A 23,937-nucleotide genomic window follows, 5' to 3' on the forward strand; every position below is an offset into this window, starting at 1 on the left:
AAATAAGCATTCAAACTGCACAGTGTATGAATGACAGTCATTGTAACAGTCACTAATCAACGAGCATTCAGTTTAGAAGGGTATAAAACAGAAAATGAGCGACTGCCATGCACAGAAACAGCCAGCGGAATGCAGTAAAATAACTCTCACAAGCTAGCGGCTAGCTCTGAATCATATCACATAAACAGACGGAAATAACAACCAACTCTGCAGAATACGACCATGGCTAAATATAAACACTAACTGTGTAACAGAAACATGAGAGAATATTCAACTCACATGGACGCACACAATAAACTAAATGTCCATTGGACGTCACCATGATCCGAGGTAAGTGAGGTCTTGCCATCATCTGTTTGATTGTAAATAAACTATGTAAATATGTAACAAATAGTGTAATGATCATGAATGAGTTAGCCGGTTGGCTAACGGGTCGGACCCTTTAGCTGACTGGTTAGCGCAGTCTCCTGTGGTGCGGGAGACTCGGGTTCGCGTCCTGGCTACCCCCTGAATTTGCTACATTGGTGTCAGAAGTGGGATGGGGGGACCATGAGGCCATCGGAAGCTCGTGCGCCCAGAGGCGTGAGGGAGCTGATATGATGAAGTGCGGAGATGCGATTCCCGAAGGAGGGAGGGTAGTGCAACCATCATGAATGAGTAGACTCACTAGCCAGTTGGCTAACGGGTCGGATCCTTTAGTTGACTGGTTAGTGCATTCGCTCATGGTGCGGGAGACCTGGATTCCCGTCCCGGCTGCCCCTTAAGTGCTACATTCCAGTCGACTAAAGGGTCCGACCCGTTAGCCAACGGGCTAGCATGTCTACTCATTCATGGTCATTACACATGCCTCACCCACAGTTCACATGCACATAGCATCATCAGGCAAGGAGATATGGGGGAAAACACACACAGAGGCATAGCCGTTTTTACACCACCCGCAGACATGGCCAACTTGTGTCCGTAGGGGCACCCAACCGAGCTGGAGGTAACACGGGGATTCGAACCGGCGATCCTCATGTTAGTAGGCAACAGAATAGACTGCCATGCTACCCGGACAACCCCCTAAACTAGTTTTTACTGGAACACCAGCGTAGGTTATATACATCATTAGTCAAAACGAGTGTTTGGTCCACTCCTGGACCGTGAGAGGGGAGATGTACCATGTTTTTGGCGGTGGATTGCAACAGCTTAATTAAATCTATCTCCCAAAATGGAGTGGAACTGAATAAAGGTTGAGCAATATGTAAACCAAAACTTCTGTTTCTCAGTCGACCAGTCGCCAGAATTTTAACTACACCTTGTGATAGCTGGCAAGCGGACAGTTTTCCAAATTGTTTGGAATTTTCCAAACAGCAGTAATTCAACAAAAGCAACCCAGCTAACCACCCCACCCTGTGTTTGACTGCTTTTTTCTGATATATAGACCCCAGTTGTTTGGAAATCACTATCTTGTGTAAACAGGCACACGGCACACAGGAAACACACATATGTCAAACTACAAACTCTATTAGGCACTTACAGTTAAGGATATATGTGCACACATGCATACTACACACAAAGTGGTATTTCTGTGTTTACTGGCTGTTTTCCATCAGAGGAAGGAAGTCTCAGAGTACACTGTGGGATTACTAAATACACATTCCTCTAAGAGTAGGGAATGCTTTCAAGTAGTAGGGGTCATTGTGTCCGCATGTGAAACAAAAACTCTAATATCTAATTGTTTTGCCTACTTTAAAAACGCCCCTGTTAAGGTTTACTCAGTCATACGTTGAGCATAATACTTTTTTTTAAAATTTATTGTTGGTATTTTTGCTTGCTTTTTATATTCTCTAGATCACAGGCCAGTGTTCCTGCAAACCGGGTTTTGGGGGCAGAACGTGTCGAGAGTGCAGAGAGCTATTCTGGGGGAATCCGAAGGTCAAATGTCATGGTAGGTCGTCCCACCCCACCACCGTGTCAGTGATCAACTTTCGCGTTTATTTATTTTGGACCCCCCCCCCTTCCAATTGTACTTGGCCAATTAGCCCACTCTTCTGAGCCATCCCAATCACTGCTCCACCCCCTCTGCTGTTCTGGGGAGGGCTGCAGACCAACATATGCTTCCTCCGATACATGTGGAGTTGCCAGCCGCTTCTTTTCACCTGACAGTGAAGTGAAGCACATGGGAGGATCATATTATTCCCCCCAGTTCCTCCTCCCCCCCGAACAGGCGCCCCGACCGACCAGAGGAGGCACTAGTGCAGCAACCAGGACACATACCCACATCCGGCTTCCCACCCACAGACACGGCCAAATGTGTCTGTAGGGACGCCAGACCAAGCCGGAGGTAACATAGGGATTCGAACTGGCGATTCCCGTGTTAACAGGCAACGGAATAGACTGCCATGCCACCTAGATGCCCAAACGTTAGTGTTTAGATCTGTTGTCATCTCTTATTCTTTCCATTTCTCTCTGACTTTCTGAGTTGATGAATTTGAGTAAACAGTCCTGATTCTCTTTCACATGAACAGCAATTCTCCCGAGTCACCAAGCTGGATGACTAAATACTCTGCAGAGCTTTCTGTTGTTTTGTGGTTCTGAGTATGTCTGTGTGTGTATATATACATCATCAAGCATGACGAACCACATCAGTGGTGACACTTAAAATGGTTTTCCAACGAGTCACTCTTGCTCAACATTGGTTGTCATCAGTGGGTTGGTCCAGGATGGCTGCTGAAACCCTGGCGAGTTAATCATCTGCTGAACCCACCCACCGAGAGATGTGTTGGTTTCATCATTCAGTTTATGTGGACAAATACTGCCTTGCCCTGTGAATAACGCTGAAGATGGAGAGAAAGACAGAGGGAGAAACAGAGAGAGAGAGAGAGAGAGAGAGCGAGAGAGACTAAGAAGATGGAGAGAAAGACAGAGACTAAGAAGATGGAGAGAAAGACAGAAACAGAGAGAGAGAGGGAGACTAAGTTGGAGAGAAAGACAGAAACAGAGAGACTAAGAAGGTGTAGAAAGACAGATAGAGACACAGAGCGAGGAGAGGGAAAAAGGAGAGGACAGGGAGGTGGTCTGGGAATGACCTCTGCGTTCATGAGAACCAGATGTCCTCTGCAACTCCCAGGCATCCCCTTTTTTCATCATGGCCCTCTTCTGGCGGTGTAGAAACCCAGAGTTATCCCTTCTAGATCCCCTAATGGTCTCTGAAGCCATCCAAACCAACTGGACCTCCCTGCCCATTTTCACTTGTCATACACCAAATCATCGGAAACCTGGACGACGCCTTACTGAGAAGCCACCTTTCTGAGAAAGTCTCCGCGGCACTAATATCTTTTCAATTATCAACACAAACACCTTGTTTGTGTTGATAATTGATACCGTATCACCACCGCTAAGAGGCCAACGCCATGGCCAGATCAAGATGTCAGAGGTTAAGATGTCTGTCTCATCGGCACGTTTGAATGGGCGGTGTGATTTATAAGAGGAACAAGTTTTCACCGTGGATGAGGCACTTGGTATGCGTCTGTCGTTTACCATGTCTAAAGATAATGACCATGTATTTCCTGACTATAGTGTGCCATCGTAAACAGCTGTAATATTTCACCATGACAGAAATGCACAAAAACACACAAATCCAACTTCAAACCCGACCCCCACCACCAACTCCATAAATCACCCAAAAGAAGCAGTTATACTAATGGCCTAACACCCACCTCCTCCCATTTCTTCTGCCATTGGCATTCCTTTATTCTGACTCACCCCATTCTCCCTCTCCTCCTTTACTGGGGTGAGATGGCAGGTCCCGATACTTTTTTTTGGGGGGGGGGGGGGGTCAGGATGACCTTCAAGGTCAAGGGTCATTTACTGTAGGCCCCAAGCAGAATAACAGGAACCTTTGTTTTCACACCACTTGTATACCTGTGGGGGACTTTAAAACTGCTGGACTCATTTTTATTGTTTATCATACATCATAGAAACTACACAGAGGCCTCAAATAGTCAGCTCCCTTCTGTAATAGCTGCTGCGAGGAGTTTTTCACCGATTATTATTTATCAGTCTAAATTTATTTTTGATGCCTTGGTACGATAGACATCAGATGAAACCATCAGCAAGATTAGATTTTGCTACATAATGATTTCAAATACTTGTCTCTGGGTTGGATTCCTTGCGAAATATGATGAAAAAACAATGTACGCCGGGTGTCTGGGTGGCGTGGCGTGCCTGTCAACATGGGGATCGCCGGTTCGAATACCTCCGGCTTGTTCAGGCGTCCCTACAGACACAATTGGCCGTGTCTGCGGATGGGAAACTGGTGTGGGTATGTCTCCTGGTCGCTGCCCTAGCGCCTCCTCCGGGCGGTCGGGGCGCCTGTTCAGGGAGGAGGGGGAACTGGGGGGAATAGCGTGATGCTCCCATGCGCTACGTCCCCCTGGTGAAACTCCTCACTGTCAGGTGAAAAGAAGCAGCTGGCGACTCCACATGTATCAGAGGAGGCATGTGGGAGTCTGCAGCCCTCCCCGGATCGGCAGAGGGGGTGGCGCAGCGACCAGGACGGCTCAGAAGAGCGGGGTAATTGGCCGGATACAACTGGGGAGAAAAAAAGGGGGGGGGTACACCACTCAGATGGGATACATTAGCCACAGTTAGCCATTACCTCATGGCTGTATATCTTACAAAACAGCTGTTTTCCAAAAACACCACTACATCAATGACTCTTCAGAATAAATGCACCAGCTACCAGATGTTGAATGGAGATCTATGCGGCAATGAAGTTGTTCTTCGAAGAAATGCTTTTGTCCACAGCAGTGCAAAAAAAAAAAAAAAAAATCAACAAAAATCCAAACCCCTTTATAGCAGCCCTGTGATGGACTGGCGGCCTGTCCAGGGTGTCTCCCCGCCTGCTGCCCAATGACTGCTGGGATAGGCTCCAGCATCCCCGCAACCCTGAGCAGGATGCTGTTTGGATAATGGATGGAGAGATGGATGAGTTTGTTGAATATTTTTTCAATATTGCTTTCAATTATTGCTACAATTTGTCATGGTATGTCAATGAACTCTTAAGATATCAGGACAAACATTTTCAAACTGTCTTTGTTTATTTGTTAGGATCCCCATTAGCTGTGCCCTAAAGCACAGCTAGTCTCCCTGGGGTCCTCAGGAAGGTCCACAGGGTCTTTCACAGTGCTTATGCTCATATTTCTGTCCGACATCTAAATACTCATTTCCCACTGCATTTCAGTCAGGACCACTTTAGTCTAAGAAAATGTTTATTGCCATCTGCAGTAACTTATATTTGGCAGTATGGCTCTCTTCTGGGACCTCTCTGCCCTTCCCACGTGCATATGTGGAAAGCCCAAGGCAGGGAGAGCAGCAGCAAAGACACCCCCCCAAAGGGTACAGAACAGAGCAGCATCAATGACATCAGAAATGACATTGATTAAGTTGGATCTGATGCAGCATGAAAAGGAGGAGCTGGGGTAGAGGCAGGTTGCAAAGCAGCTTGCAGAGGAAGCAGGAAGGGTAGGCAGGCTAAAGCAGCTTAAACAAGGTGCCCTGTACGAGATTTGCCAATTGGATGCATAGGAGGGAATGAGTTGAGCCATCAGCTGATGTAGCTAGGATTGTGAGCTGAGCTTGACTTTGTGGCCTGCCTGAACTAACGCTATGCTCAATTTCTGGCCAGCTTGTGACTGTGACCCTCGTGGCATCTCCAGCGAACAGTGCCACCGTGCGACAGGCCATTGCACATGCGTGGAGGGGGTGTCGGGTCTGCGGTGCGACAAGTGCGCCAGAGGATACCATGGGGAGTTTCTCACGTGTGAGTCTTGCCACCAGTGTTTTGCCATCTGGGACAGCATCGTTGGCGAACTGGCCAATCAAACGCGACACCTGGAGGGTCACCTGATAGAGATTCAAACCAATGGTGTGACGGCACCATACAAAGATCTGGTGAGCAGCCTGGAGAGAAATGCCAAAGCCGTGAGAGAGATACTGGAGAACAACGGTGCCACGCAGAAGCTGGAGAAAATACAGGAGCTGATGCAGCAGATCACGTACGTATTCAGACACCACCCAACATATACAGATGGTATTTTGTAAAGTTGTGAACTGCAGCTAACCCTTGATGCACTTTGGTGTGCACCTGAACCTTGTGGTGTCCACAGTGGTGTGATGTCTTACTTAAATGGAAGGCTAAACTCAACGGAGGACAGCCTGACTTTTCTCTATGGGGACACCAACGCTACCATCGCCAACTTGGATGCTCTGAGGGAGGAGGCCAAGGAGCTAGAGCAGACGGTCATGGAGCTGAGAAAGCAGGTGTATGATGCCAAGAACTCCAACTTCAATGGTGAGAAACCAGAACTGAGAGCGGAGTCACTTCGTTAAGCACACAAGTCAAAGTAGTCGGTTCAACTGGTACAATGTCTAGTAGGCCCGGTCATTATAAGTCCCAACATGCTGATATGTGATATGCGTTTGTGTTCTAGGCGCCATGGATACCATTACGACAGCACACATGCAGTCGATGATGGCAGAGTTCAGTGCAAACACCTCTACCAGCAACCCCGGCAACATGCTGGAGCAGTCAGCCACAATGAGGCAAGCCACAGAGGACAAAATGAGCAGCACCCAGAAGGAGTTTGACCGAAAGCACAAAAAAAACACAGAGAAACTCGATAAACTGGACTTTGACCTGGATAAATTAGACCTGTCAGCTCTTGACCAAAAGGTGAGAAACACCTTGAGTTTGAGCGACAATTCAGCAGCTACAGTCCATAAACTCTACCCGCTAAAGTGCCCACAAGTGCATAGGATTGTAACAAGAAGTATATCACAAATGTACAAAATGTCTGCCGATTACAAAAATTAGACCTTAATCTGACAAAGCTGTATTTTCTCACGCTGTATATAAAGTGGACCATGATTATCTACCTCATTCTTTATCCAGACATGCGGTGCTATAGCTGACAGTGAGGACTGTGCTAGTTCTCCCTGTGGAGGGGTGAGTTGCAGAGGTGAGGCTGGAACCTCACAGTGTGGAGGAGAAGGGTGCGAAGGCCTTGTCACAACCTCACAAGCAGCCCTAAAATCAGCCAAAGACTTTGACCAGGAAATCCTTTCGGCTATGCAGGAAGTGGACAAGCTCTCCAGGATGGTGGGTATTGTGGTCATCTTTATGCCAATCCAAGAATAAATGGTAAAATTGTGGAGGGTAAATTACTGCGCTGCTTGCGGGACAGGTGTGGGAAGCCAAGGTACGGGCGGATGAGGCCAAAATTAACGCTCAAGAAGTTCTGCTCAAGTCGAACCAGAGCAAGGAGCGAGTGGAACAGAGCAACGAGCAGCTACGAAACCTCATCAAAGAGATACGGGACCTCCTCACAAGTGAGCAAATCAAACACACGCAGATGCAGACTCATGTCCATAATGCTCCACTATTCAAATTGTTTATCAAATCATATATAGCTTTGTGTTGAAATACGCTGATTGTTATGTCAACTTTCTGATGGCACTGGCATGCGGTGACAGATGACAAGGCTGACGTGTCCGTGATTGAGGCAGTCGCAAACGAGGTATTGGCCTTGGAGATGCCCACCTCACCCTCCGAGCTCCAGAACTTGACGCAGGAGATCAGGGAGAGGGTTGACACGCTGACCAGTGTGGACAGCATCCTCAGTCAGAGTGCCAACGATATTCAGACTGCTGAAATGCTGCTGCAACAGGCCAAAGCTGCCAGGTAACACACAAATACACCACACATACTTATAATATACACATACACCGCACAAAAAAGGACATGCCCACAGATGCATAAAAGGCCTCTGCAGCAAAGTAAGGCAGTTACATACCAGTGTACCTTGCAAGCTCAAATGAAAGTGCGCACCTCACTTTATCAAGGGAATCACCTTTTCCTCTGTTTCTCTCAGTGAGGAAGCGGCTAACATGAAGGAGACAGCAGATCTAGTGAAGGCGGCCCTGGATGAAATGGAGCGTGCCCAGAATGTCACAGTAGATGCCATCAAACAAGCCCAGAACAACACCAGGTCCACCCTCGACCTGCTGATCATTGTGAGTTAAGACATTTGATCTCTCAACTTCAGCATGGACTGGTGAAGTGTGTTTCCCGGTCAAAAATATTTCTAAAGGATATTTGTGATGATGACATGACCTTAACTATCACAAGAATATACTGAGATATACCGAGAATAAGCTGTTATTGAGAGGAGAGAATTAAATGGCAGTGGGTGGTTGTTGTGCATAGTCATGAAAATGCAGTGACACTGTTGTCAAGATGGAAGTTGTGCTCATTTTATGTGGTTAAAGACGATGAAACATGCTACGGTTTACCATGACACACCACCATCAAACTACAATCAAGCAACTGTGGCTTCTGTTTTTTGTATGGGTATAAACCTGTGTGTGCGTGTGCGCGTGCCTCAGGTGGAGTCGCAGACGGCCACCTCAGAACTGAAGCTGAGCAACACCACGGGCCGGCTGGTACAGCTGGAGAAGGAGGTGGGTCTGCTGAGACAAAACCATCTGGAGACCGGCCAGCTGGCGGACAGGGCTGCGTATATCAGTGACCAGGCCAGACAAGATGCTGAGCAGGCCCAGCAGGTGACACAGACAAACATACACAGAACAATACTCCTGATGACAACTACTAACGACTACTACAAGAACTGTCAGCAAAGGTGGAATAAAAACATTTTAGGCATTAAATGGGTCAGGATGTCTATAGTTACTATCCTCACTTTAAGCTGTTAAGGGGCTTTCAGATTCAATGCGACAATGGCACCGCTGCGCTCTGAAACCCATTACTTCCAATGGCTTGCACTTCACCACAACAGATTTCCGCTGTGCCGAACAAAGTGCAGGCACAGCGCACCACTCCTGCACCCAAAGCGAGCTGTGACAAATAGCCGCACAGCCAATAGAAATGAGGCAGCCAGCCAGGCACAGAATGCAAAATGGAGGAAAAGTTAATGTGTGTGTCAGAATTCTCTTAATTGTGCAACACAAGTTAACGATTGTTTAGAGACCTTGGGAAGAAAGCCCTAGCTTGAAAACACATTTCCAACCAAATATGCATATCAGGTGTGTGTCCCCCCCCCCTTTTTTTTCCTCCCCAATTGTACTTGGCCAATTACCCCACTCTCCCAAGCCGTCCCGGTCTCAGCGCTCCCCCTCTGCCGATCCGGGGAGGGCTGCAGGCTACCACATGCCTCCTCTGATACATTTGGAATCGCCAGCCACTTCTTTTCACCTGACAGTGAGGAGTTTCTCCTGGGGGACGTAGCATGTGGGAGGCTCATGCTATTCCCCCCAGTTCCCCCTCCTCCCCGAACAGGCGCCCCGACTGACCAAAGGAGGCGCTAGTGCAGTGACCAGGACACATACCCACATCCGGCTTCCCACCCGCAGACACGGCCTATTGTGTCTGTAGTATATCAGGTGTGTTTTAACAGTCAGATAGATTGTAGGTAGGCAATATGTGTAGCCTATATGACAAACATAGCTTAGGTTTATTAAATGGTTTACAAAGTGTTCCCCCTTTATAGCTCTACAGACCTATTAAAGTTTCTTAATTGAGAATTGGTTTAGTTTTTTTGGCAACAACAAAATGAAGAACTTGTCCTGCTAGAAGTTCTGAAATGTCCCGCTAGGGGTTTTGAAAACTCCACCTACAAACCCCAATTCCAGTGAAGTTGGGACGTTGTGTAAAACGTGAATAAAAACAGAATACAATGATTTGCAAATCCTTTTCGACCTATATTCAATTGAATAAACTACAAAGACAAGATATTTAATGTTCAAACTGATAAACTTTGTTTTGTTTTTTGCAAATATTCACTCATTTTGAATTTGATGCCTGCAACACGTTCCAAAGAAGCTGGGACAGGGGCAACAAAAGACTGGGAAAGTTGAGGAATGCTCAAAAAACACCTTTTTAGAACATTCCAAAGGTGAACCAGATACTTGGAAACAGGTGAGTGTCATGATTGGGTATAAAAGGAGCATCCCCGAAAGGCTCAGTCGTTCACAAGCAAGGATGGGGTGAGGTTCACCACTTTGTGAACTGTGTGAGCAAATGCTCCAACAGTTTAAGAACGTTTCTCAACGTACAATTGCAAGGAATTTCATCATCTACAGTCCATAATATCATCAAAAGATTCAGAGAATCCGGAAAAATCTCTGCACATAAGCGGCAAAGCCGAAAACCAACTTTGAATGCCCGTGACCTTCGATCCCTCAGGCGGCACTGCATTATAAAGGATATTACCACGTGGGCTCAGGAACACTTCGGAAAACCATTGTCTCGTCGCTACATCTACAAGTGCAAGTTAAAACTCTACCATGCAAAGCGAAAGCCATATCAACAACACCCAGAAACGCCGCCGGCTTCTCTGGGGACGAGCTCATCTGAGATGGACTGATGCAAAGTGGAAAAGTGTGCTGTGGTCTGACGAGTCCACATTTCAAATTGTTTTTGGAAATCATGGACGTCATGTCCTCCGGGCTAAAGAGGAAAAGGACCATCCAGATTGTTATCAGGGCAAAGTTCAAAAGCCAGCATCTGTGATGGTATGGGGGTGTGTTAGTGCCCATGGCATCATGGGTAACTTGCACATCTGTGCTGAAAGGTACATACAGGTTTTGGAGCAACATATGCTGCCATCCAAGCGATGTCTTTTTCAGGGACGTCCCTGCTTATTTCCGCAAGACAATGCCAAGCCACATTCTGCACGTGTTACAACAGCATGGCTTCGTAGTAAAAGGGTGCGGGTACTAGACTGGCCTGCCTGCAGTCCAGACCTGTCTCCCATTGAAAATGTTTGGCACATTATGAAGCGCAAAATTCGACAACGGAGACCCCAGACTGTTGAGCAACTGAAGTCAAGCAAGAATGGGAAAGAATTCCACCTACAAAGCTTCAACAATTAGTGTCCTCAGTTCCCAAACGCTTATTGAGTGTTGTTAAAAGGAAAGGTGATGTAACACAGTGGTGAACATGCCCCTGTCCAAGCTTTTTTGGAACATGTTGCAGGCATCAAATTCAAAATGAGTGAATATTTGCAACAAAAAAAAACCAAAACAAAGTTTATCAGTTTGAACATTAAATATCTTGTCTTTGTAGTGTATTCAATTGAATATAGGTTGAAAAGGATTTGCAAGTCATTGTATTCTGTTTTTATTTACGTTTTACACAACGTCCCAACTTCATTGGAATTGGGGTTTGTATTTTGGTCTGTCCTCCATGCTGAATCCAGCTGTGAGTGCTGTGCAAATCGCATTGTCTGAAAGTGGCGTTATCTGCATCTTTTCTCCATTTATAGAACATTATTTCAACCATTTGAAATGTGATGTCAATGCAGTTATTCTGTTGCACAATCAGTATTACAATAGAACAGGGTTCTTGATGTAGGAGGTAGAGAGAAATAGACCTGTTGCAACTGATTTTCCTCAGACTACAAAGTGTAGCAGCCATTTTTGCTCGTGTGCCGTCAGCTCAGCAGTAAATAGTTCGCATCCTTGTAAAGTGGCATCCTTGGACCAAAACTGCAGTTCGCCTACAGATCTTAGGATGATACAGTAAACATGGCATTCCACTTCATCCTCCATCAACTGGACTTTGCAGGAACCTATGCCAGGATCTTGTTTGTGCATTTCAGCTCCGCCTTCAACATCATCATCCCGGAGCTCTCCCAGCTGCATCACTGACTTCCTGTCTGACAGGAAGCAACACGTGAAGCTGGGGGAAAACACATCTCTGACTCCTTGACCATCAGCACTGGTTCCCCTCAAGGCTGTGTCCTTTCTCCTACATTCTTCTCCTACATTCTTCTCCCTATATACAAACAGCTGCAACTCCAGTCACCAATCAGTCAAGCTCCTGAAGTTTGCTGATGACACCACCCTTACTGGGCTCATCTCTGGTGGGGATGAGTCCGCCTACAGGTGGGAGATTGACCATCCGGTGTCAGTTGAGATGGTTGTGGACTTAAGAAAGTACCCAGCCCCACCCGCCTCATCACCCTTTCTGGCTCCCCAGTCGACACTGTGGAATCCTTCCACTTCCTGGGCCCCATCATCACCCAGAACCTCAAGTGGGAGCTGAACATCAGCTCCCTCACCAAGAAGGAACAGCAGAAGATGTACTTCCTGCAGCAGCTGAAAAAGTTCAACCTAGCAAAGCCAATTATGGTGCACTTTTACACTGCCATTGAGTCCATCCTCACCTCTTCCATCACTATCTGGTATTCCTGCTGGAGTTGTTTGCTGCTCCACCAGTGTTCATCCAACCAGGTCAAAACATAACAGCGGTATATGGAGACTGGAGTGTCTCCAACCATGGTAAACATGCCACTTAGTATTATGTAACCTTACTCCATGGTCCAGATGGATAAAATAATGATTCCTTAAGGGAGGAAAATCAGATTTTAGCTTTGAGCCTTTACTCCGACAAATGAGGATCCTTTTGAACCAGTTTGCGACAACGCATGCCATTGACTAATATGTGAGGAAAATACCCATCTGCTGTTGTTGGGCGTCTTTGTGTGTAGGAGTTTGAGGAGGCGGTGAAGAATAAGTATGGCGTGGTGGAGGACCTGATGGAAGACAAGGGGGAGGCGGCACTGGATGCCAAGAGGAGGGCTGAGGAGCTCCAACAGGAGGCCAAGGAGCTGCTGGAGCAAACCGGCAACAAGATGCAGCGACTCAGAGGTAAGGCATCACCAAGCCAAGACACTAGCACCGCCACGTGTTTGGGTATAGCACATACTCTCTCGGTTCCACTTCAGAATTAATTTGAGAGAAAGCCATTCTATATCATGTCTTCTGTTAACACCTGTTTTCTTGCATTCTGCAGAGTTGGAGAGGTCATATGAGGCCAACCAGCGCACCCTGGAGGACAAGGCCCAGCAGCTGGCAGACTTGGAGAGAACTGTCCGCCAGCTTCTTGATGAGATCGGCCAAAAAGTAACTCTCTACAGCACCTGTGTCTGAACGCCACCACAATAATGGGAGCATCACCCAGTTTATGACCTCGTCCTCTTTTGTTATTCACAAATATATATATTCAAAGATTTTATCAGTGCAGACCACTGGGTTAGTGCCTCAGAATACAGTTTTGCAAACCATTGCCCCAAGCAGACTGGGTGGCAGGGTGAAATACTCAAAAAGGTTTTTATACAGACAGTTTCAGAATTAATTGTGCCAAAGAATTTGACATGAAATCAACACCGATGCATCATAGTAGGTCATATTGGGGAAAAAAACCAAAACAACTTAACTTGGAACCAATGAATAGAAACTGCCAAAGAACACTGGATGAAATCAGAATCAAAGAAATGACCACTAAAAACCAGTATGACCTCAGTCTTACAGCTAGAAGCCAAAACAAGTGTGTGATATATTATATATATGGGGGCACATTTGAAAATTATCATGTATAAGCTAGTACATGTCTGATTAACCTGTATGAATGCACAGATTTGACATGCTTCAGATTCAAGTTTTGTCTTATGCGAGCCTTAAGAAATTATTTTCTGAACCAAAAGGTATATATGACATGAATTACCTTTTTCATTAAAGATACTATCAAAGTTACTGCAGCATTTGAAATTATCCTCACATTGTTTTCATGTGGTAAGATGGTAAGGATTGTGACACTGACTTCAACGAACAAGTTAACAAAAGACCAGAAAACTAAGCACCACATACCCCTTACTGTTTAAAGCAAGTGAAAGTCCATCTCATGGACTAATAGAGATCTTCCTATCATTCATTATTTGCTGTCCTCTGACACCAGTGGGGTCCATATTCCAGTAGTAAGTGAAATCTACTGCTGACCGTAATTTGAAGGGAAACACCCATGCCCAGCTCTTTGCCCTCTACACCCTAGAATTCAGTCAAATGTGTTGCATAACTAAATTTCAGGGTCCATTTTAAAATGAACGCACAGGGGCAGGAACATTTCAGAGGAGTTCAAGTTAAGGTTGATTCATCTTAGAGTTCTGTTTGCACAAGGGCATGCAAGCAGTAATGTATTAACTTAACAGGAACCGCCATAAAGCACAAACAGGGAGACAGCCTGTATATGGTGAAAAAATACTTAATTTTCCTCTTGGAACGCATTTATTCCCATTAATATAAACAGTCAAAAATCTCCAAAAAAGATGTACAGAGGGTGACAAAAATCTCAGATCATAGGCTCACATCCCAGAGTGGACAAATGGTTTCTTTTCATGAACGGGCAAGAAATGAATTTCCCTTCCAAGGAGTGGCTGTTCTAACAAACCCACACTCACTGTCTTGTATAACAACAATATGAACTCAAAACAAAGTGTGTAACAGTTAAAAAATAATTTCATCTAGTTTAAGTGAATTAGACGATTTCCAGACCATGAAAGAGTGGACAAACTTAAGGGGCCGAGTGAGTGAAGTCAAGCACTTTTTAAATATTTAGCATGGGAATAGCAGCCGTTCATGTCATGATACTGGTTCTGTGTTTGCGCTGACCACAGGGCTCCAGGTTTCTAAATGAATATGGACTATTTTACAAAACGAGACTGTAAAAGTGCTTCGCAATTTTTCAAGTCAACGGTGTAAAAACAGACAGGGGGCTCCTGTTTCAAGGCCTTACTAGCAAAAATCTCAAATTTTGGTCTTGTCCCTGCTACGGGGGTTGAAGGGTGGTGGGGCCCCTTCCACAGGCGCAGAGCTGGGCACAGGAAGCAGCTTTCCATCGTGCATGCGTTCGTTGACGCGTAGCTGGCAGCCGTCCTGGAGCATCCGCAGCGCTATCCGAGCTATGTTGCGCGAGTCATCCAAGCCCGAGTGAGGGCGGCCCTCGTACTTCAGACCCAGCTTCTCCAACATTGTGCTCAGCTTAGTCTGTGCACGAGGGACCTGCAAGAGAAACAGCAACATCGCTCACTGGCCAACTGTTTGTTCATTCGAGAGAAAAATCACTGTATTTGGCCAACATTTGCCACAATAAGCTCCATTAAGGATAGATTTTTCATTTTAAAAAAAAAAAGGCCAAGGACATTTGCATCACGCATGCTATGAAACATGTTTTAGTAACGGTTTAGTAGATGCTGGGGCAATTCTGGGTTCAGTGATACCTATTTAATTTCAGGTCCAATCCAGGTTTAGCGCCAGTTGATATTAGTTTATTACACTTACATTGGATAATTTTATCATATATGAACAACTGTCCTGTAATTGCTGTTTTGCGCAGGCTGAGCATTTAAGGCCAGAAGATAAATTTTCACTTTACACTTTTCTCCACTGTAGGGCAGTTATCACATGTGGAACAACATGGCATCTTTATGGACAAAGAAAAACACTGCTTACATTGTGCAATATAAGATACAAACCTTGTAAAAGTTCCCATATGATTTCCTGATGTTAATCCACTTCTTTGCAAACTGAGGATATCTGATCCGGCTTATGCGACACTGGATGTTAAGGAACTTGCTCATATCCCAAGAACTACAAGAGACACAAGACACACACATTATATCTATCTATCTATATATGTGTGTGTGTGTGTGTTTTCAATAATCCAGGTAAGGAAATCGCAGAAAGTTGAATCAGTTCATCTGGATACAACGTTTATTGAGAGAAACGTTTCATCACTCATCTGAGTAACCTCTTCAGTCTCAACTGACTGCAGGTATCCCCACCCTTACAGTGGTATAACGACCAAAAGCAACGATCGGTTTCATATGCAATGCAAATTGCCGTGGCCATTAACTGGACTCACAATGGCAATGTGTATTATTCACAGAGGATTGGGGAATAGTTGCAATCACAGCATTGTAAAATGGTTTTAAAATGGTCTTAAAGGTAGCGTAGCCCCCTGTAAGGGAGTTCCCCCTCCCTCCCAAACAGGCGCCCCGACCGACCAGAGGAGGCGCTAGTGCAGTGACCAGGACACATACCAACATCTGGCTTCCCACCCAGACACGGCCATTGAGAAGGGGGAACTGGGGGGAATAGCGTGATCCTCGTTCCCCTGGCGAAACTCATTGTCAGGTGAAAAGAAGCGGCTGGTGACTCCACATGTATCGGAGGAGGCATGTGGTAGTCTGCAGTCCTCCCTGGCTCGGCAGAGTGGCTGGAGCAGCGACCGGGACGGCTTGGAAAATAGGGTAATTGGCCAAGTACAATTGGGGAGAAAAGGGGGGGGGGTCTTACAATGCTGTGATTACAACTATTCCCCAATTCTCTGTGAATTGTACACTATGTGTACTATTGCAATGTGTACTACACATTGCCTGTGTGCTACACATTGCAAAGTGTACTACACATTCTTGTTAATGGTGATGGCCATTTGCATATGAAACCGATCATTGTTTTCAGTCGTTATGCCGATGTATTCTTTATAAGGGTGGGTGATACCTGCAGTCAGTTGAGACTGAAGAGGTCACGTAGATGAGTGATGAAGCGTTTCTCTCAATAAACGTGGTATCCAGATGAACTGATTCAACTTATATATGGACTCCACACCGAGCCAATATGTGATTTCATCATTTGTGTTGGCTTGCAATTTAAATTAAAATCCTGCAGTTATTCATATGTGGAGTAAAGAGTCATACCCATCTGTCAAAATGGCATATTTGTATTTCGTTCCAAGCTCCCTCTCCTGAAGCCAAACTACAACTCGCTGAAGGACTGTTGGGAATGTGTGAGCTTCATCAACTGTTTTCTGTTCAACAAAAGAATGATGTACATTTTTTGCAGTACAAAACATTTTCTTGCCAGTATCAATGTGAAATAACTAACAACATACGTTTGACTTAAAATAAGCTTTCAATTTTAGTCGCAACCAACCTGTGTGATTCCTGTTAACTGCACACAGAAATCTGTGAGTTGTGGGTTCAGCTCTGGTTTTACATATTCCTGGAATGAGTCCACCTGCAAAGTAAATATAAGAGATGTATAACAATGATGTAGAATGTGTTTTTCCATGACATCTCTCCTCTATCTTAACTTCAAATGTGCTCACACAAATGTCATACTGCAGATGCCAGATTGCAGAAGATTTACATTATCCACATTTCTCCACTTACAATTTCCAGAGTGTGCGTGTTGATAAGAACCATTGGGAATTCAATGATTTCATGAAGGAAGTTCGGAGGATTGTCCTCCTCACAGGTTGCTTCAAAGTCCACCACACAGATATAGTCATAGTAGGTATCGGTTGCCCCTTCTGCTGCGACAGATTGCATCAGCTTCTGCTTCTTGTAGTGGCTCTTCAGCCTCTTCTTCATCACATCCTTCACACCTCTTAACACAGACATTTATACAAACAGATGTTGAATTTTACTTCAACAGTTCTCAATTGATATGTACTTATTTACTCTCTAAATTCTAATATAGAAAAGGTATTGATTGCTACCATTATTTTACATTTAAATTAACTCATCTGGCAGACGGTTTTATCCAAAGTAATAAGAGCAGATAAATTTTAGCATTACCAACTGGCATCATACAATGCTAAATAGCTCATGCCATGTCATATACATTTAGTGTAAGTGTGCCATAATCACGAAGGGGTGCTGAAAATGAATAACATCACCACCATTACAGCATAGAACATCAAAATCAGGTAAAAAAAAAAACTATATTTCATTATCCTGGGCGCCTAATCCAGACCCTGTGCTCTGTCCAAGTTATACAATTACAAATGTTTTTGTGACATTTCAAAGCAGTAAGATTTGCTGTGGAATTTTGCAGTTCCAAATAAACGTATATATCGTAACGTCAAATGTCTGTTGACAAAGATGGTGCTGGGTTTTACATATTACCATCTATATAATTACCTTGTATCAAGTTTTAACTCGGCTAATTTGGCCCGAAGCTCATCCTTGGTCATGCGGTTGATATGTCCATTCGCCAGAGCAATTTCTTTGTAGACTGGATCGCTAAATTCACTGCTAGTTTGGGATGGGGATATTTGAGGGGCAGATTCTTCTGTAGTTGAGACCCTGCTGCAAGGCTTTGCCTATTTAGGGTGTAGAATAAACAATAACATGAACAGGACAAAAATCACTTTCTGTGTAAATAATGCAGCTCAGAAGGAAATTGCGTTACAACACTTCTACGATGGAAGTTAGGCTATATCACTTGAACGAGCATTAGCGTGTGGCTACACTAGTTTTAACTCGAACCTTGCCCATACAGACCATATCATCTTCCCTTGCATCAGACTTGAACATATTGGTGTCCTTGTTGATATTTTCCTTGTGCTCATCCATCCGGAGTGAAAAAGGATCCTTGTCAAAACCAACCATCAGTCAGGGCATAACTTTTGTAGTTCTACTATTAGCTAGCTAGCTTATATACACAGCCCAGCTAACGCTATCAAACGTTTCCGTGTGAGGACTGACGTCTGGTTTTCCACTTTCTCACAATGTCACAAATTCAAAGTGCAGTTGGTTGGTCGGGTTTGAGCTTTAAAAACAGATGAGCACAAAAGTCAGCCGACTTCACCGCGGAGCTAACGTCGTTACAGCCGCCTTTGACGGCGACAGCTTCTTCCTCCTCCTCTTTTGATTTTATTGGCGGTTAGCAAACAGCTCTCGGGCGCATTACCGCCACGCACTGATCTGGAGTGTAAACTACCCTCTACTACTTCTAACAGAAATACAACCAAAACAATAAACTTAATAGACACAATTAAATAAATAAAAGGAACCGAGTTAAAATAAATACATAAATGAATAGCTAATACTAATATTTCTCAAATTCTATTCATTATTATTGATGATCTTAAATACTCTAGAACAGGAATAGGCAACTTTGATGTTTTAGAGGGCCACACAAATTTTATCCTCACTATCACAGGGCCAGATTGTGACCGTGCACTTCCACAAATGGGATACTGTAACCCCATCACTCAGTTAACCAATTCTAGCTACTAATTTGATGAAAATTCCCTTCCCGCACTAATGGCTGAAGATGCTAAGATTTTCATTGGGAGTGACGAAGAAGGACAGGATTAGGAACGAATATATCAGAGGGACAGCTCAGGTTGGACGGTTTAAAGACAAAGCAAGAGAGGCAAGATTGAGATGGCTTGGACATGTGTGGAGGAGAGATGCTGGGTATATTGGGAGAAGGATGCTGAATATGGAGCTGCCAGGGAAGAGGAGAAGAGGAAGGCCAAAGAGGAGGTTTATGGATGTGGTGAGGGAGGACATGCAGGTGCCTGGCGTGACAGAGGAAGGCAATGGAAACGGATGACCCGCTGTGGTGACCCCTAATTGGAGCAGCCGAAATTAGTAGTAGCTACTACTAATTTAATAGCCGTACTAATTTAATTTAACACGTACTAATTTAACGAAAGAATAAAATATATACCGGTAATCAAAATTCATTATACCAACATTTCTATTTAATGAGCTTAACACAGAAACAAAACGCCCACGTTCCTGAGTGATATACCATCATTTCAGTGTAATAATGGGGTCTCAAAAATCATCATTCGATAATCGTACGAAAGTGAACATTCACACTAAGTGCAACAACTAATATTCATGTTTGTAGTGCATTGCTACTCTGCCCTTCCATTCCCATGACATGTTTCAAATAAACACGCATTTAGCTCAAAATGGTAAAATGGTAAGTGGGCTTCATTTTTATAGGGCACTTTTCTAGTCTACCGACCACTCAAAGCACATTTTTACAATGTATGCCTCACATTCCCCCAATCACACACATTCATGCACTGATGGAGCCATTGAAACTCACCCACAGCCATGTTCCATCCATCCATTTTCCGAACTGCTTATCCTGCTCTCAGGGTCGCGGGGATGCTGGAGCCTATCCCAGCAGTCATTGGGTGGCAGGCGGGGAGACACCCTGGACAGGCTGCCAGACTATCTCACAGGGCCAACATACACACACACACACCCACACACATTCATACCTAGGGACAATTTAGTATGGCCGATTCAGCTGACCTACATATCTTTTGACTGTGGGAGGAAACCGGAGGCCCCGGAGGAAACCCACGTAGACACGGGGAGAACAAGCAAACTCCACACAGAGGATGACCTGGGACGACCCCCAAGGTTGGACTACCCTGAGGCTCGAACCCAGGACCTTCTTGCTGTGAGGTGACAGCGCTAACCACTGCGCCACCATGCCGCCCCCACAGCCACGTTATCATCTCAAAAAGTCAAGTCAAGTCAATTTTATTTGTATAGCCCAATATCACAAATTACAAATTTGCCTCAAGGGGCTTTACAGTAACACAACATCCTGTCCTTAGACCCTCGCATCAGATAAGGAACAACTCCCTTAAAAAAACAGAGGAGGGATCTCTTCCCCAAGACAGACGACATGCAAGGGATGCTGTGTTTACACAATTCACACAATATAACACTGAAAGAGGATAACAGAATTATAACATTACATTTTCTCTTCCACATATCATCTCCGCACTGTATTCTTGCTTCATAGCTCCCATTCCATTTCCCTCTCTCCAGCTCAACCTACGTGACTCGTCATTGGTATACTGACAGTTCATTGGACAGCTACTCTCCAGGGAAAGGGAAGGGAGAGTACTGCATGCACACAACCTAACAGCTCTTGTTTCCTTGTGGTATCAAAAAAACTGCGGCTCGTGTGCTAACCAGGTCGTGGTTTGTGTAGTGAACGGTTCGGTTTTGCATCCCTAATACACTTTATGCTTTTCAGTTTCGCAGATGACACTGCGCTGACTGGCCTCGACTGCACTGCATCAGAATGCAGGCAGGAGGCTTGAGAGCTGCTCTAGTGATGCAGCCCCCCAACAAGCAGGAGCATAAGGCTCTGAAGATAGTAGGGATTATAGAAGACTTCCAAAAAAAAAGGCATTAACATTATTTTAGACTCAATGGTCTCCGCTGGTGAGTCAGACAAGTTCCTGAATAATTTCCCTGTAGATTAAGTAGGAGGAAAACTTGGGACTGTATGATCAAAAAGGCTCAGAGGAGTAAATTGCGTTGACAGCTGGAAAAATCAAGCTGCCACGGAGGATGATGGCCCAATCCTGACTTGCCCATCCCTTTCTCAATCTTCATTTCCTCATAATTGTCAGTAGAGCCAGACCATGTGGGACATCATTTGCTTAGCAGAGAGGATCATTTAATGCCGTCTGCCCACCATCTGAGACATCAATGCGCCCAGGTGCAGAAAGCATGTGGGCAGGCATTGACCCCTCACCTTATGGCCAATACATTCCAAGCTCCCCTTTCCTGGAAGCAATGACAAGTAATTAATGCAGCCAGAAAAAAAGATAGCCTCTTTGCCCGCACAATGCCCCTCATCAACCGTCAGGCAAACCTCTCTCTATTATTCTCTCTCCCTCTCTGGTCTCTTTATGGTCTCTTTATGACCATGTTTAAACTAATTTCCATTGCCTTCGTTGTGTACGGTGATTTTGTAGGATAATGGAGTGTTTGGATAGCATTATCATTCTGGCGATGCTCAGTCCAATATGCAAATGCAAGAACTTAACTGATGTTCATTTAGAGTCATAGCTCCAAACTATTTATAAAGTGAGAGCTCCCTCTATGTTCTACTTAATGTGGCATACAAATGCGGGGCAGATTTTTTTTTTTCATCCTAGACATCACCTTGCAGCTGTATCAGGGCCAGCCAGTATTGCTGAGTGGAGTGGAGGTTAGCAGACACAGGGCCACCCTGTGCAGAGCAAAGACAAAGGGGAAAAGCAAAGCACCACCTACATAATGAAATTGGTTCTGGTGAAGCTGGATGAAGGATTAATGATGGACAAAGCAGTTGGACTACAGGCTGGAATAGACCTCATGTGTTAGAATATTGACTTGAATATTTTGGATGTCATAATAATAATGATGATGGATTAAATTTATATATCACTTTATCTAGACACCCAAAGCGCTTCACAGAGAAGGGAGGAAACTCACCTCCACCACCACCAATGTGTAGCACCCACCTGGGTGATGCACGGTAGCCATTTTACGCCAGAACACTCACCACGCATCAGCTTGAGGTGGAGGAATCACTGAGCAAATTACACAGGGGGACGATTAGGTGGTCAGATGGGGGGAACCAGGTTGGGAATTTTGCCAGGACATCGAGAGGACCCCTACTCTTTGCGATAAGTGTCATGGGATCTTTAATGAACACAATGAATCAGGACCTCGGTTTAACCTCTCATCCGAAGGATGGCATCTCAGATCGTCCCCAAAGAGAATAGTTTTGACAAATCTCAGAAGGAAGTCAAACTACCAAAGAAATAAGACAACTATTTGAAAGAGTGTGAGAACAGGTGGGTTTCCAGTTTAGATGTGAAAAAGTCTACGGAGTAAGATTCCCTGATGGTGCCTGGGAGACTACTGGGAAAAAAAGGGGGCGCTGTAAGAGAAGGCTCTGCAGCCTACAGACTTTTTTTTTTTTTACCTCCGGGGACAGAGAGGAACCCTGACCTTTAGCAACGAAGAGCATGAGAAGGTGCATAAGGCTGTAAAATATCTGACAAATATGAGGGGACAAGCCCATTTTATAGGTTAAAAGCAGCACTGTAAAGTCAGATGTAGCGTGAATGGGGAGCCAGTGAAGGTAGGCAGGAATTGGCGTTATGTGGTCACACTTTTTTGCTTTAGTTAATAATCTAGCAGCAGCATTTTGAACGAGCAGAAGGGTTTCAGTGCTAGCGGGACGCTGCAGTAATCGAATCTGGATGAAACAAAAGCACGGATCAGGATCTCAGCATCAGCCATGGGCAGAAAAGACCAAATCCTGGCAATGTTTCATCGGTGGAAAAAAAGGAGGTATTGGTGATTTCTCTAATGTGGCATTCAAAAGATAGCGGTGATCAAAAATATCACCAAGATTTTGGGCTGTGGAACTTTTTGGGAGACCGCACAGCTGTCAAGAGATCCATGTGATGTAACCCCTTCTTATAAACTCACTCCAAATGATGAAATACCCCCAACCCGCCTGTGGAACTGGAAACTTTTAAATATGCGGATCAGATAACAGAAGTCACCTTGGCATTCAGTTCTTATGGTGCAGGGGGACCTGAAGGCACACAGGTCAGCCAGGCTGAGCGTGAGCGCTGCATGCAAAGTGTCCGGTCGGTTTTATTAGCAAGAGGCACAAACCTCTGGGACGAACATCTGGGCCGCACTGAGAAACTATAGGCCGGGTGATGGCATTTCAAATCGATGAATACGTTTTAAGAAATTTGCATTTGTTATGGCTGTTCCATTTGTTTCATTTGCATTTGATGGGTATAAAGTACCAGTTTCTGAAGTCAAATGGATTTGCAGGTGCTGCAGATGGGGTTTTTTTTGTATTTCCTTTGCCGGATGCTGTTAGGAGACTATTCATACAATTGTCTAATAGTCAAGTCAAATCAATCAGTATAGCCCAATATCACAAACTACAAATTTGCCTCAAGGGGCTTTATAACAATACAACATCCTGTCCTCAGACCCTCGCATCGGATAAGGAACAACTCCCTATAAATAACCTTTAACAGGGAGAAAAAAATAGGAAGAAACAGAGGAGGGATCTCTCTCCCAGGACAGACAACGTGCAATTGATGCTGTGTTTACACAATACAACACTGAAAGAGGATAACAGAATTATAATGGAATTATAAAAATTATGAAGAATATGATGCACAGGATGCCAAACAGTATCTAGATGCCACCGGAACAGTCCAGGTCCCAAGCCACGCGACCAGCATTACCAGTAATACCAGATTACTTTTTTTAATCTCATGAAACACACAAGGTAGCCATTCAGACACACATCACATTTACAACCGAATGTTTGGCTGCACTGAGAATACAAAAGTGCAGACCTGTAAATCTGTAATCTTGGAGTTATGCTCAGCAGCACCACCTATATGTTGAACTGTGCAGGTCTGCGGTACATGTATGGCATGGATAGGAG

General features: G+C 44.8%; 2 protein-coding genes across 3 annotated transcripts in view; one reads left to right on the forward strand and one right to left on the reverse strand.

The window, feature by feature from the left end:
* Positions 1 to 13,599, forward strand: part of lamb1b (laminin, beta 1b) — a 31,482-nt gene extending 17,883 nt beyond the window's left edge. For both annotated transcript variants that reach the window (XM_056276167.1, XM_056276168.1), the window contains 11 exons: positions 1,834 to 1,930; positions 5,672 to 6,041; positions 6,153 to 6,337; positions 6,477 to 6,718; positions 6,938 to 7,144; positions 7,230 to 7,374; positions 7,519 to 7,726; positions 7,917 to 8,058; positions 8,431 to 8,607; positions 12,555 to 12,714; positions 12,860 to 13,599. In XM_056276167.1, the coding sequence (XP_056132142.1) occupies positions 1,834 to 1,930; positions 5,672 to 6,041; positions 6,153 to 6,337; positions 6,477 to 6,718; positions 6,938 to 7,144; positions 7,230 to 7,374; positions 7,519 to 7,726; positions 7,917 to 8,058; positions 8,431 to 8,607; positions 12,555 to 12,714; positions 12,860 to 12,996 (2,070 nt within the window). In that variant the 3' untranslated portion in view covers positions 12,997 to 13,599. The remainder of the gene's footprint in view (positions 1 to 1,833; positions 1,931 to 5,671; positions 6,042 to 6,152; positions 6,338 to 6,476; positions 6,719 to 6,937; positions 7,145 to 7,229; positions 7,375 to 7,518; positions 7,727 to 7,916; positions 8,059 to 8,430; positions 8,608 to 12,554; positions 12,715 to 12,859) is intronic.
* Positions 13,600 to 14,435: 836 nt separating this feature from the next.
* On the reverse strand, positions 14,436 to 18,534 carry eri1 (exoribonuclease 1). The gene is made up of 7 exons (XM_056277510.1): positions 18,189 to 18,534; positions 17,826 to 18,007; positions 17,073 to 17,289; positions 16,834 to 16,917; positions 16,599 to 16,708; positions 15,375 to 15,489; positions 14,436 to 14,901 (listed from the first exon to the last, which is right to left on the reverse strand). The coding sequence occupies exons 1-7, from the start codon at positions 18,294 to 18,296 to the stop codon at positions 14,647 to 14,649; spliced, it is 1,071 nt and encodes a 356-aa protein (XP_056133485.1). The 5' UTR covers positions 18,297 to 18,534; the 3' UTR covers positions 14,436 to 14,646.
* Positions 18,535 to 23,937: the final 5,403 nt, after the last annotated feature.

Source organism: Lampris incognitus, chromosome 3 (assembly GCF_029633865.1).
Source record: "Lampris incognitus isolate fLamInc1 chromosome 3, fLamInc1.hap2, whole genome shotgun sequence".
NCBI classification, from domain to species: Eukaryota; Metazoa; Chordata; class Actinopteri; order Lampriformes; family Lampridae; genus Lampris; species Lampris incognitus.

Coding starts and splice junctions, on each gene's coding strand:
- eri1 (XM_056277510.1), bottom strand. CDS start 18,296: ATGGTTGGTTTTGACAAGGATCCTTTTTCACTCCGGATGGATGAGCAC. Junction 18,008..18,188: donor ATGCAAGGGAAGATGATATG/GTCTGTATGGGC, acceptor CACCCTAAATAG/GCAAAGCCTTGCAGCAGGGT. Junction 14,902..15,374: donor CATATGGGAACTTTTACAAG/GTTTGTATCTTA, acceptor TTTCTCTTGCAG/GTCCCTCGTGCACAGACTAA.